The 12,864-nt window shown below is 54.7% G+C and overlaps 1 protein-coding gene across 1 annotated transcript in view; it reads left to right on the top strand.

The window, feature by feature from the left end:
- The window catches only part of MAP3K14 (mitogen-activated protein kinase kinase kinase 14), a 43,722-nt gene extending 31,566 nt beyond the window's left edge, over positions 1 to 12,156 (top strand). Inside the window, exons 7-16 of the mRNA XM_081110858.1 lie at positions 2,854 to 2,983; positions 3,196 to 3,327; positions 3,757 to 3,861; positions 5,611 to 5,774; positions 6,509 to 6,659; positions 8,118 to 8,495; positions 8,640 to 8,746; positions 9,226 to 9,370; positions 10,173 to 10,273; positions 10,577 to 12,156. Coding sequence (XP_080966984.1) covers positions 2,854 to 2,983; positions 3,196 to 3,327; positions 3,757 to 3,861; positions 5,611 to 5,774; positions 6,509 to 6,659; positions 8,118 to 8,495; positions 8,640 to 8,746; positions 9,226 to 9,370; positions 10,173 to 10,273; positions 10,577 to 10,741 — 1,578 coding nt within the window. The 3' untranslated portion in view covers positions 10,742 to 12,156. The remainder of the gene's footprint in view (positions 1 to 2,853; positions 2,984 to 3,195; positions 3,328 to 3,756; positions 3,862 to 5,610; positions 5,775 to 6,508; positions 6,660 to 8,117; positions 8,496 to 8,639; positions 8,747 to 9,225; positions 9,371 to 10,172; positions 10,274 to 10,576) is intronic.
- Positions 12,157 to 12,864: the final 708 nt, after the last annotated feature.

Here is a 12,864-nt window from a genome sequence, read left to right as displayed (position 1 = left end):
ACTATTCTTTAACATAAATCATTTTAGACTTGTTATGCATATATAAACATGTAGTTGTTGTCTTTATTAACATGAGGTTGTACCCTAGAGGTTATTCTGTACCATGTTTTCTTCATGTAATAATATGTCATGGGCAGATTTCCTTACTGATACATATGCATTGCGCTAGTGCTTTTAACAGCCAATATATAAGCTCTCATTCCTAGCAGCGGATGAGTTCATAGGGTCCATGTCTCCTCTGTGTGTATGTGAGTGTGATGTATAGATGCACACACACATTTTTATGGGGAAGGGTCCGTGTTATTTATCAGATTTTCAAAGGAATCTGTGGCCCAAAGAGGGTTAAGAACCATTCATTTGAGAACATCTGGCTCAAGCATGGAGTTCTGGGAGCCTCCTTTTAACTCTGCCACTGACCTGGGATAGCGTGGCCTTGGCCAAGTAAAGCCAGCTGCTGCCAAGCACCTGCTCTGTGGAGATAATGGGAATACCAGCTCACAGGCTATTGCAAGATGTAAATAACCACTGATTAGTGTAGAATAGTACCTGGCATATGTTAAGTGTGTATTAAATATTAGTTCTCGTTAACATCCTTATCTAGCCCAGTCCCTCACTTTCTGGGTGAGGACACTGAAGTCCAGAGCGGGGAGGTGGACCAGATGGGCGGCTGGCCTGGCTGTACAGCCTGTGTTCTCCCCACCTGGCTCCCTCGGGACCGCCCTGCCAGCCTGCTCTCCCTGAGCTGGCACAGGTTTCTAAACCACCTCGTGTTTTGAAGAGTCTCCTTTGACCCCCCTTTGGCTGGGTGGGTGGGAACACTCTTAACATGGCCGGGCCACTCTAGAGGGACTTACGAATCTCTTAAAAGTTAAAGCAGGGGTCCCCAAACTTTCTTTCACAGCTCTTCATGTCTCAGTAATGTTTTCATGGCACCCCAGGCCGAAACAAGTACCTAACAGTTCCATTGATTAAGGAATTAGGTCCAATAATGTCTTTATCCTAACAACTTAGTAGCCATTTGAAAACAACACATAGAAACTGAAAGAAAAATTTTCTTCTGTCCTTAACCGTAATTACTACTGGGATGCACTCGTTGTTGGGCACTGCACAACTTCTCAGACTTTGAAATCAGATTGGACACCATCACCTTCGATTCCTGCTCCCCACGTTCCCCCCGAAGTATGTATCACAGCAACCTCCGAAAACCTCATCTCATAAAGATCTACCATCAAAGGAATACTCTGCAACCTAGTGTTGAAGTGAACTACCTCAAGCCAGCAGTTTACTCGACGTCCCATAAACGTACATCGTTGCTATTGCCCCCAAAGTAAAATATTCTGGCGTGGCCTTCGAAGTTCTCGGCGATGCTCCAAGGTGCTTCGACTAACAGTTTGGGAGCACTCCGTTTACAGACATTTACAAACAAGTCCCGTTGGTGAATTAGCTCCAACTCGGGTTCAGAGCTGGAAACACTGACAAAGAATCAAAGTTCATGCGAGTTCATTAACAAAACCAGATATAGTATTCTGTATGTAACCAGGAGAGAGACATTTTCCACTGATAGGCAAAAGTCCAAAAACCCCACATTGTCAGAGCTGTTTGCCAAGGCAGCACGTCTCCCTCCAAAGAAAACGGCCAGGTCCTGACTGATTTTTTCCAGCCTGTTCTGCTACCCCTGGCGCCCCCTGGTGGTACCTCTCCAGCGGTTCTCAACCTGTGGGTCGCGACCATCGGAAAACACATATAGCATATCAGATATTTACATCACGATTCATAACAGTAGCAAAATTACAGTGATGAAGTAGCAACGAAAATAATTTTATGGTTGGGGGTCACCACAACATGAGGAACTGTATTAAAGGGTCGCGGCCTTAGGAAGGTTGAGAACCACTGCTAGGCGAACACGAGAACCCCCAGGAGCCGGGAGGAAAGTCTATTCAGGAAGCCCAAGCATTTCCTCAGCTGCTCTTACTTGAGCTGGAGGAGGAGGTGGGAAGCTAGCATTTCCTGAGCACCACTGGTTGCCAGGCCCGGTGCTGGCTGTCACCCCTCCAAATGCTCACTCTTCCCAGGAGCAGAGGCCACTGCCCCCACCTTTCACTTATGGAAACAGGGTTTAGGGGAATTGATCTGCCTTTAGAAGTGGCTGAGCGAGGGTCTCTGCGCAGGGTGCTTGTATGAGGGTCTGTTCCTTCCTGCCACCCCATGCTGGTCCCTGCAGAAAGGAGAGGGGGTGCTCCGGCCAGCCAGTCCCCAGCGGGAGGGTCCTTGGCCAAACCCCTCCCCGGAAGCCTTCTGTGCCCAGATGCTAGGGAAACAGCTGCACACAGAGCACTGTGCCGTCCACATGGACATCCTGGGAGGAGAGAGACCAGCATGAGAGTGAGAAGGGTGCTGAGGATCAGAGGCACTGACATTCAGAGTCTTGATAAGATTCAGAACCCAGCATCTGAGGAGTCGTCATGGGTGTTGATAGAGGAGAGGTCCTGTGTCTAGAAATTGCCCAGGCATTTGTGCTGGGGGAAAGAAAAAAAAGTTCTGTGTTTGGCAGATTTGAGGGTTTGAGGGTGGGCAGCCTGCTGAGAGCCAGGATGAAGATTGCAAGTTTTTGTGTTTTCACACCCGTCAGCCCCTCAGAACTTTAATCAAGTCCTGGGAGTTGCCCCTGACCCCAGGGGTACACAGTTTGGTTTCTGAAGGGCCTGTAGGCCCACCAGGGCCCTGCCTGGCCTCAGAATCGTCACTGAGCACGTCAGCAGGCTCTGTGCGGGGAGCATCTGGGTCCTGACAGGATGACAGGGAGCGCGCCCTGGCCCCTCACCCTGACTCACAGCCACCTCCGGGCCCTTTCAGGTGCGAGTGGAAAAGTTTCGGGCAGAAGAGCTGATGTCCTGTGCCGGGCTGACTTCGCCCAGAATCGTCCCTTTGTATGGAGCAGTGAAGGAAGGTCCTTGGGTCAACATCTTCATGGAGCTGCTGGAAGGTGAGGAGCGAGGTCCCACCCCTTCTCCCTCAAAATTCAGAGCCCAGGGTTTTCCCGAGTCTTACCAGGTTCACCTTGGTCCCCAGTCCATCCGTTTTTAACCTATTGACCCTGTGGCATTGGTGGGAAAGGCCTGCTTTCCACCACCCGCCCTTGTCCTCGGCTTGGAGGCCTGGAAGAGCCCCATGTAAAGGCTGGCCCTTGGTCTCCAGGTGGCTCCCTGGGCCAGCTCATCAAGCAGATGGGCCGTCTGCCGGAGGACCGAGCCCTCTACTACCTGGGCCAGGCCCTGGAAGGGCTGGAATACCTCCACACCCGCAGGATCCTGCACGGCGATGTCAAAGGTGAGGCCCTGGTCCCGGCGGGCTTCTTCCTCTCCCGTCCTGCCGACTTCTTCCCCAGTCTGCTGGGCTCCCTGGTCATCTCCAGGGGCAGGGCCGAGGCCAGGATGACAGGGCTGTGCGTGGGAAGGGGAAGTGTTCTCTAAGCCCTCAGTGGGTGGTTCCCCACTACACACGGGTGACCACTGGGGGGAGGGAGGCCGCAGAGCTGAGTAAACTCTGCCCCTGTCCCCTCACTCTTGGAACGCCTGCCTGCTGCCTGCCTTGAGCCTGAACTGATACCCTCCTCCCTTCCTCCATGACGAATGAGCCTAATCAAAAGCAGCAGCTGCCATGGAGGGTCAGCCAGAAAATTGCCTCACTGGAGGTCCAGGGTGGGCCGGGCCCGACGTGACTCACCTGTTCCTCTTCTTCCCCGGGGCGGCCCGGCAGCTGACAACGTGCTCCTGTCCAAGGATGGGAGCCGGGCAGCCCTCTGTGACTTTGGCCATGCTGTGTGCCTTCGACCTGATGGCCTGGGGAATTCCTTGCTCACAGGTAAGCCCATGCCCTCCCTCCCCAGCCCCACCCCCACCCCCGCCTATCTCCATGATGATCATAGCCAGCAGCCTTAGTATTAGCCCTGTCCTGTACCTTCCGTAACGGAATCAGAGGTGTGAGCACTATGTCCACCAACATGCTTCAGCCCCACAACCACCCTAGAGTATTACAAGGCTTTTGTCGGACTTAAATGCAATGACGCGTGTCAGCTGCTCGTTTCTGATGTTCCCTTTACACAGGAGAATGGAAAGGCTGCGTGCCCGGCCCTAGGTCCCAGGTCTTCTCCCCGACGCTTCCATGGCTCCATCCCTCTTGTCTGGCCTTCTGGGAGAGCTGTGCTCCCAGCCTGTGACCTCGGCCTTCCCGCGCCTTTTTTTTTAAATATATTTTTTATTGATTTCTTACAGAGAGGAAGGGAGAGGAATAGAGAGTTAGAAACATCGATGAGAGAGAAACATCGATCAGCTGCCTCCTGCACGCCCCCTACTGGGGATGTGCCCGCAACCAAGGTACATGCCCTTGACCAGAATCGAACCCGGGACCCCTGAGTCCGCAGGCCGACGCTCCATCCACTGAGCCAAACCAGTCAGGGCTTCCTGCGCCTTTGAGAGCAGGTTCTGGAGGCACAAAGGCCTGAGCTGTGTAGCTGGAGAAATATCTGGTTTTAACTTTTTAACTTATATTTTTCTGATTATTAAAGTCATCTACACCCACTGTAAGATATTTTGCAACTACAGAGTTAAATGGTATAGAAGGGGAGGAAAAAAGGAATTCTCACCATTTTCCTTTCTCAGAAAGATAATCATGAAATTTTAGATAATTCCTTCCAGGTATTTTTGGATTTTTTTTCTGTACATAGTTAAGGCCATTATAACCCAATTCTGTGCCCTGCTTTTTTTTCATTTATAACATTAAGCATAAAGTAGTTTCCTTTTGATCAAAGGAAAAACAACCTTTTGGAAAAAAGTGCTTACTTGTTGTTAAAGGGTTGTGATGGTGATTCTGAAGATGTAAATTGAACATGGACACCTGCCCTCCACTCTAAAATAACTTGGGGGTTTTCTTATTACAAAAAATAATTCCTTTTCTAATATATTTGCAGGAACTAGAGCTAAACAGAAATAAAAACTGTAGATCACCAGAACAAAAAATGCTATTTACATCTGGTATCAGTCCTTCTAGCCCAGTGGTTCTCAACCATCTGGCCCTTTAAATACAGTTCCTCATGTTGTGACCCAACCATAAAATTATTTTCGTTGCTACTTCATAACTGTAATGTTGCTACTGTTATGAATTGTAATGTAAATATCTGATATGCAGGATGGTCTTAGGCGACCCCTGTGAAAGGGTCGTTCGACCGCCAAAGGGGTCGCGACCCACAGGTTGAGAACCACTGTTCTAGCCTTAATGAACATAAGTTTTCCTTTTTTTCACTTACTAAAATTTCAGGAATATGATACCATTCATTAGTCTTCTACAACCTAATTTTCAATGTCCAGGCCCCTCCCCATTTTAAAAAAGCACCTAAAGGATTTGGTCCAAAGGGCAGCGTCCATATTTGGATGATGTATTCTTTGTACCAGTCCCAGCAGAACCCCTGACTTAGCTCATCCCCAGCAGGTGTGATATGAAAGCACTTTAACACAGACAAGTTCAAGGCATCTCAGGAACAGACTTGGGTGGTCATTGCCGAAGCTCTTGCCTATCAGAGGTCACAGGTGACTTCTGTCTCCCTTGCCTCCTCAGGGGACTACATCCCTGGCACAGAGACCCACATGGCTCCAGAGGTGGTGATGGGCAAGCCCTGTGATGCCAAGGTGGACGTGTGGAGCAGCTGTTGCATGATGCTGCATATGCTCAACGGCTGCCACCCTTGGACCCAGTACTTCCGAGGGCCGCTCTGCCTCAAGGTCAGTGACAGCACCTGAGACAGCCAGGAGGGACAGCCAGCAGGGCTACGGGGCTCTGGCTGCAGCCTGGAGGTGGCCTTGCATTTTAGCTGCTCTGCAGTGGCAGATGGGAGCAGGGAACAGGAAGAGGCCTCATAAATGTGGGATCCTGGCTAAAATACGTGTCCCCCGAATCTGAGGGGCCAAGGGGAGATCCTAGGTGAGGAATCTCCTTGAGCTCCCTCAGGTCTGAGCTCTCCTAGCTCTACACTCTGGGCCCCCTCTGCCTGCCTCCTGACAGGCTGGGCCCGGAGGTCCTGGGCGTCTTGCTGCCTGGCTCTGACCTCTCCTACTTGCACCGTCTTTTTCCCTTTTCTTGGAAAAGTCTCAGACTTCACTCTCCCCCAGGTCCCTCCAGTCCTCATGACCAACCCCCCAGCACAGCCGGGTGGGAGAGTGGAGAGAAGCAAGAAGAGAAACCTGGGAAATGGGGGGGAGGCAGGCCTCACGTGTTGCTTTTTTGTTTTGTGAATATATTTTTATTGATTTCAGAGAGGGAGAGGGAGAGAGATAGAAACATCAGTGATGAGAATCATTGATCAGCTGCCTCCTGCATGCCCCCTACTGGGGATCGAGCCCACAACTGGACATGTGCCCTGACCAGGAATCGAACCGTGACCTCCTGGTTCATAGGTCAGCGCTCAACCACGGAGCCATGCCAGCAGGGCCTCACGTGTTGCTTTTTTGACCCCCAGATTGCCAGCGAGCCTCCGCCTGTGAGGGAGATCCCGCCTTCCTGCACCCCTCTCACAGCCCAGGCCATCGAGGAGGGGCTGCGGAAAGAGCCTGTCCAGCGAGCATCTGCGCTAGAGCTGGGGGGGAAGGTCCACCTGGCGCTGCAGCGCGGTAAGAGCCTGTGCTGGCCGGAGGGCCAGGGAGGCTGCGGCTAGCGTAGTGGTCGGGAGCAAGGCACTCGGCCGCCGGAGCCTTGGTTTCCCCAGGGGAACATCAGGGTTGGTAAGACTGTGCAGAGGCCATGCTCAAGAGATGGGGGAGGGGGTCACAACATCTAAAGGCGGCCCAAACTCATTAGTCATCAGAGAATGTGCACCAGAGCCAGCTGTCACTCTCCAGCCATTTGAGCGACAGAGCCTGGAAGTTGGCAGCACCAAGCACTGGTGGGGATGTGGGACAGGAGGCCGCAGGCTCTGCTAGGGTGCCTGCCAGAGCCTTGGTCAGCACTCAGGCAGACACCCGCAGACCTGGGAGCCGCCCTCCACGGGGGGCGCTGCCAAAGGGGTTCTCACCAAATCCCTAAGCCAGTGGTTCTCAACCTGTGGGTCGCGACCCCTTTGGTGGTCGAATGACCCTTTTACAGGGGTCGCCTAACACCATGCTGCATATCAGATATTTACATGACGATTCATAACAGTAGCTACATTACAGTTATGAAGTAGCAACGAAAATAATTTTATGGTTGGGTCACAACATGAGGAGCTGTATTTAAAGGGCCAGAAGGTTGAGAACCACTGCTAAGCGGACACGCTGAGGACGGCACTGCAGCCTCGTTTGCGGGAGGGGAATTGGGTGCAGTGGGGTGTCCTTCCCTGGGAGGTAGAGAGGCCAAGGGTGGGGGATGCCTCACAGAGCACCACCCAGCAGTTAAAGCAGCTCCATGTTCACAGAGCAGCCGGGCTGCTTACACACAGTGCTGGTGGAAAGGGGACCAGCGGAGCGGGGCCCACAGCACGAGGCCTTTTTTGTAAATTAAAAACTCGATAAATAAAAACCACAAACGCTCTGCAAGAATGAGATCAAACCCAAAATGGCACATTGAACGTAACGGACTGTTACCTGGGAGGTTGGCAGGGGAAAGGCCGTGGTTATGGGAATGAAAAGGGAATAAATAAGGCAGGAGAGGGACCTTCTCTAGCCCCCAACCCCAACATGGACGTTACAAGGATGCTTAGGGGCTGAAGTGCCCCCCACTCCAGAGAATGGTGCCCTGGGGAAGCCTGTGGGAAGGGAGGAGTAGAGAGGAGGTCAGGGAGGCAGTTTAGCTGGGAACTCTGAGTTGGTGTTACCCCAGAACGGTTTTTAAATCTTCTCTTGACTATTAATATTAAAGTCCTCGTCTGGAGCCAATTCTGTCCTTTTTCAACTTGCTGCTGTGACCTAGGGAGAAATTGAATGAAAAAGCAGAAATACTGTCCACTTGCCATTGTAGGAGGCCATCCGATGGGAGCGGCCTCCTCTGGAGCGCACGCTGCCCTCCTGAGTGTGTCCCTCAGTGAGGCCAGAGCCCTCCCCACTGCTCGGTGCTGGCCCGTGGCCACCTCACCCCGTGTGCTCTCTGTTTTGTAGTGGGAGGTCTGAAGAGCCCTTGGAGGGGAGAGTACAGAGAGCCAAGACATCTGCCGCCAGCACTCCAAGGCCATCCGCCACCACACCCAGCCCACTCTCACCAGACCCTGCAAGCCCAGCCCGGGGAGCTCTCCCCAGGGGCCCCGGGGCCCCAGCCAGCCGAGGACACCACAGGCGGGGCCCCCAAGCTCCAACCTCCTCTACCTCCAGATCCCCCAGAGCGAAACAAGTGCCCAAGCCTGAACTGGGGCAAGGAGGAGTCTGGGATGTGGGAACCCTTGCCTCTGTCCTCCCTGGACCCGGCCCCCAGCAAAAACCCCAGCTCGCCAGAGCGGAAGGCCACCTTCCCGGAACAGGAACTGCAGCAGCTGGAAATAGGTACGGCCTCTGGGTCCCCAGACTTCCTCCCCTTTCCAGCCCCTTCCCCGTGGATCGGCCCCTGCGGTCTGTGCAGGAAGACCCCTGGCCGCACAGCCGGGCCTCTCCCAGTCTTTCACAGCCTCCTTCTGCTTCGTTTTGCAGAATTATTTCTGAACAGCCTGTCCCAGCCGTTTTCTCTGGAGGAACAGGAGCAGATCCTCTCGTGCCTCAGCGTCGACAGCCTCTCCCTGTCAGATGACAGCGAAAAGGTGAGTCGGCCGTGAGCCGGGCACCAGGGCACAGAGCAGGGGCTTCGTGTCCAGCTGGTGAACGGGCTGTGTGCGAGTAGTGGGTAAAGAAAGGGAGCGGGATGCGGTCACCCCTTCCTGCTGGGAGCGGTCTTCACTGGAGCAGGGGGCCTTGGTTTCTCAGAGTGAGATACTCCGTCTCCAGCCAGCACTGCCAGACATTAGGAATGGTTTGGCCACTGGGGATGGTGGGGAAGGAGGCTTGGGTCTTGGTCCCCATAGAAAAAGTCCTCACCCTCTTCCAGCTCAGGGGCCCCTCATGACCTCAGCCTCCTACTGAGCCCCAAAAGTGCCCAGTGGAGCCATACACCAACCTAGAACAAGAGCAGTTCCTCACTGCAGGGGCGGGCCCGGGTCCCCTTTGCCCCAAGCAGACCAAGGCCAGAGATGGTTCCCTGAGCCCAGCACCCTGAGTCTGTGCCCCCGCTTTGTTGTTTCAGAACCCGTCAAAGGCCTCTCAGAGCTCGCGGGACACCCTGAGTTCCGGCGTGCACTCGTGGGGCAGCCAGGCTGAGGCTCGCAGCTCCAGCTGGAACATGGTGCTGGCCCGGGGGCGGCCCACGGACACGCCAAGCTATTTCAATGGTACAGCACCCACCTGCTCAGCAGCCCCCAGCACCTGACCCACCTGGTACTAGGGAGCCTGAGGGCTTTGTCTCCCTTCCTCTGGCACATGGCGAAGGGAGAGGAAGGCTCCTGGCACCCAGAACTTGAAGTACTTGGCCATTAAGTCAGCTTAGAGCAAAGGCCCTGCTCGCCCTTTCCTGCTGGGGCAGAGGGACTGTTGCCCCTGGTGGGCCGTGGATAGAGCTCGGAAGTCAAGAGTCAAGAGCCTTGGCCTAGAATCAAGAAACTGAGCAATGAATGTCTCTGAACAAGGTTGCTGGGATCCTCCACTGGGATCTGAAGTCAGAATTGCAGAGAGAAATTATAGAATTTAATTTTCAGGCTTGGTTGCATAAGTTATGTTGTGATTTCAATACAACAAGGGTTTCATCAGCTCACAGTCCCGGGCCCTCGCCAGGCCCGTGTGACTCATGGTTATCAAGCCTGCACCGCCTGGCCAGAGGCCTCTTCAGCTCAGGGAACATTACAGTCTAAGATGCCTGCGGTCTAACTTAGGGATCTTCGTTTCCAGTTACTTTCTGCTTTGTGCGTGTGCTGGAGTACTACTTCCCCATGGAAGCCACCTTTAGCTCTCTGCTCTGTGCAGGGCAAACTCTGGTATTGACAGAAAATGGCCTAGCAAGTGTATATAACCTTAGGGCCACTCCGGACTAAATAGCATGTATGCAGCTTCCTCACAGCCAGCCTGCTTCCCTCTGCTTAGGGCTCCTCAGGGAGCCAGCAGTCACTTTCCTGACGGGTCACCTTGCTTGCATTCTAGGTGTGAAAGTGCAAATACAGTCTCTCAATGGTGAACACCTACACATCCGGGAGTTCCACCGGGTCAAGGTGGGAGACATTGCAACTGGCATCAGCAGCCAGGTAAGGGGCAGGTACACGCTCAGGGCAGAGGAAGGCTTCTGAATGAGCAGAAATGGCCTGTGGAGAATAGTTGGCCTTGGATGTCCCCCAAAGTCTCGGGGCAAGGCCGGCAGTAGTGCCTGCGGGGTTGTCAGGACCCGCACTTGGACCAGGTGAAAGGCAGGTGGTGCCCTCAGGTGCACTGCTTGGCTGGAGGGAGGTAGCTCCCAGGGCTGGGGGAGAGGAGACCGGCAGCTTTATACTTCTAGGTAGCTTCTGAGGCCCAGGCCAGTGTCTCAGGCCCACTGCTTTGCTCTGCCCCAGATCCCAGCCGCAGCCTTCAGCTTGGTGACCAAGGATGGGCAGCCTGTGCGCTACGACATGGAGGTGCCAGACTCGGGCATCGACCTGCAGTGCACCCTGGCCCCAGATGGCAGCTTCGCCTGGAGTTGGAGGGTCAAGCATGGCCAGCTGGAGAACAGGCCCTAACCCAGCCTCCGCCACCGGCTCCACTCAGCCAGAGGAGCCTTCCTTCTCGGCGCTCGATGCTGCCGCTGAGCCAGGCTCAGGCAGCTCCCAGGCATCTCAGCAGTGGGACCAGGGCAAAGGGGGCGCCAGCAAAATGCCTCCGAGGATTTCCCACTTGCATCCTGCCTGACCCACCGAGAGAACACCCTGTGCCCACGTGAGGAGGAGAAAGAAGTCAAGAGGCCTCTTGCCACAGGGAACAGAGGGGGCCTTCTCTGACCTGGTTCAAACGAGCTGGCCTGGCCCTCTGGATCAGTGACTACTTGTCAGGGGAGAGCAGTTTGGGGCCCATGAGGGACCTGCTGGTGGGTGAGCCTCTCAGCCTCTACGCAGGTCTGAGGGTGTCAAGTGCCTAAAGACCCCTACCCAGGTCCAGCACAGGACCAGGTGGCAGGTGTGCCCAGCCTTGGGTAAACGGGGCCTTCCGACCCCCTTGCCTGGCCTGGCCACTCTTCAGACAGAGAAGGAGGGAGGGAGGCCTGACTGGGAAGTCTCCCTGGGAGAATGCACCACGTTCTTCAGGGTATTGCAACGCAGGTCCTGTGCTAAACGCAGTTTCAGCCAAGGACCAAAGAAGGTGTTTCAGTGACGTGGTCCTCAGTCCGCACGTTGGTGCCCCGTGGCTGCTGGCCACGCCTTCCCCAGAGCTGCAGGCCCAGCACTGCCCTGACTAGCTGGCACTCGATCCCCTCGTCCGTAAAGTGAAGGGCAACGGGCGACGGCATGAGACCTCCCTGACAGGAAGTGCCTGGGGATAAGGATGAAAGACAGAAAAGAAAGCAGCAGATGTAGGCGCTACTGTTACCCGAGCCACGGCTTCCAACATCTTGCACACCAGCTTCCCGAGACACAGCTCAGGCATCATGCCCACACTGACCCTGCCCTGCCCCAGGTTACGGGGGCACTGCCAGCTGCACTTTGCACTCTGATGACCTCACAGCACTTTCACGGCTGCCCTCCAGGAGGGCAGGTCACTAGCACAAGCAGACTAGGAGATGGGGTGAAGGGACTCAAGTCTTGACCTATCTCCACACATGTGATCCCGTCAAACCTCCAGATTTAAGATGAGTCTCCCTCCCCCCCCAATTCCTTTTCAGGGGGGAAGCTGATCAGGACTCATGTAGCATTAATCAACTGTGAATCACTGGGAGTTGAGGAGCCTGCTAGTCTCAGCCCCTGGGGATGAGGGGATATCTATCTCCTGAGATTCCTCCTTCGGAAATCTTGTCCCCAAGTCTTGCCAAGGTGCCCTCTGTCCAGCTATCTACAAGGAGCCATCCTGCTCCCCAGGGAGAGACCCCGGCCCCCAGTACATGAAGAACTGCAGGGTTCGAGTTGCAGGGAACTCTGTGAGCAATAAAGTTTGGAGTAATGACACGGATTCAGGCCCTGGCTCTCTCCATTCTCTCGCCTGCTTGCAAAGACTCGGATCCTAACAGCTGCTTCCCTTTGCCTTCATGGTGGGATCTTGTCAAGTCTGCCCTATGTATGGGGCAAGGACGGTTTTCAACCTTTGAGTGGGGCTGCCTTTCCCACCACTCCCAGTGGGTGCTTCCAGTCCCCCCTCTGAGCTACCCATCAGACTGGTTTGGCAAGATGCCCCACTGGTGGCAGCAGGGAAGTCCCTGCCAAACACTGCCAGGCCGAAGGGAGGAGGAGAGTGGAGAAGAGAAGGCCTGGGCACTGACCAGGCATGGATAGTGCAGGCCCAGAACAAAGACTGCCCCACCCACTGCTCCTGTCCCTGAGGCCAGGCTCCAGGGAACGTAGTGGGGAGGGGGAGGAGAGCCTGGACTCCCAGCCCTTCCAGCCACCTCCTGGGGCCTGCCTGTGAGCAGGGGTGACTTCTCAGAGTGGGACCTTGGTCAGGGGACAGGGGCCTGCCTGAGGGTGATGCCACCAGCACACAGGGTGTCTTGTCTCATCTGGCTCCACACCCGCTGAAGCTGTGCACGAGTGAGTGAGTGAGTGTGTGTGTGCGCGCACACCTGCGCGCAGGGACATACCCGCCCACCTTGGGGTAAAGGTCGAAGGTTCCATGGGCTCTTGGAGGGCTCCTGGGGACACGGAGGGCAGCGGCCTTG

The sequence above is a fragment of the Myotis nattereri genome (assembly GCF_964212035.1).
Source record: "Myotis nattereri genome assembly, chromosome: 16".
NCBI lineage: Eukaryota > Metazoa > Chordata > Mammalia > Chiroptera > Vespertilionidae > Myotis > Myotis nattereri.
This window is presented reverse-complemented; position numbering and strand designations above follow the sequence as displayed.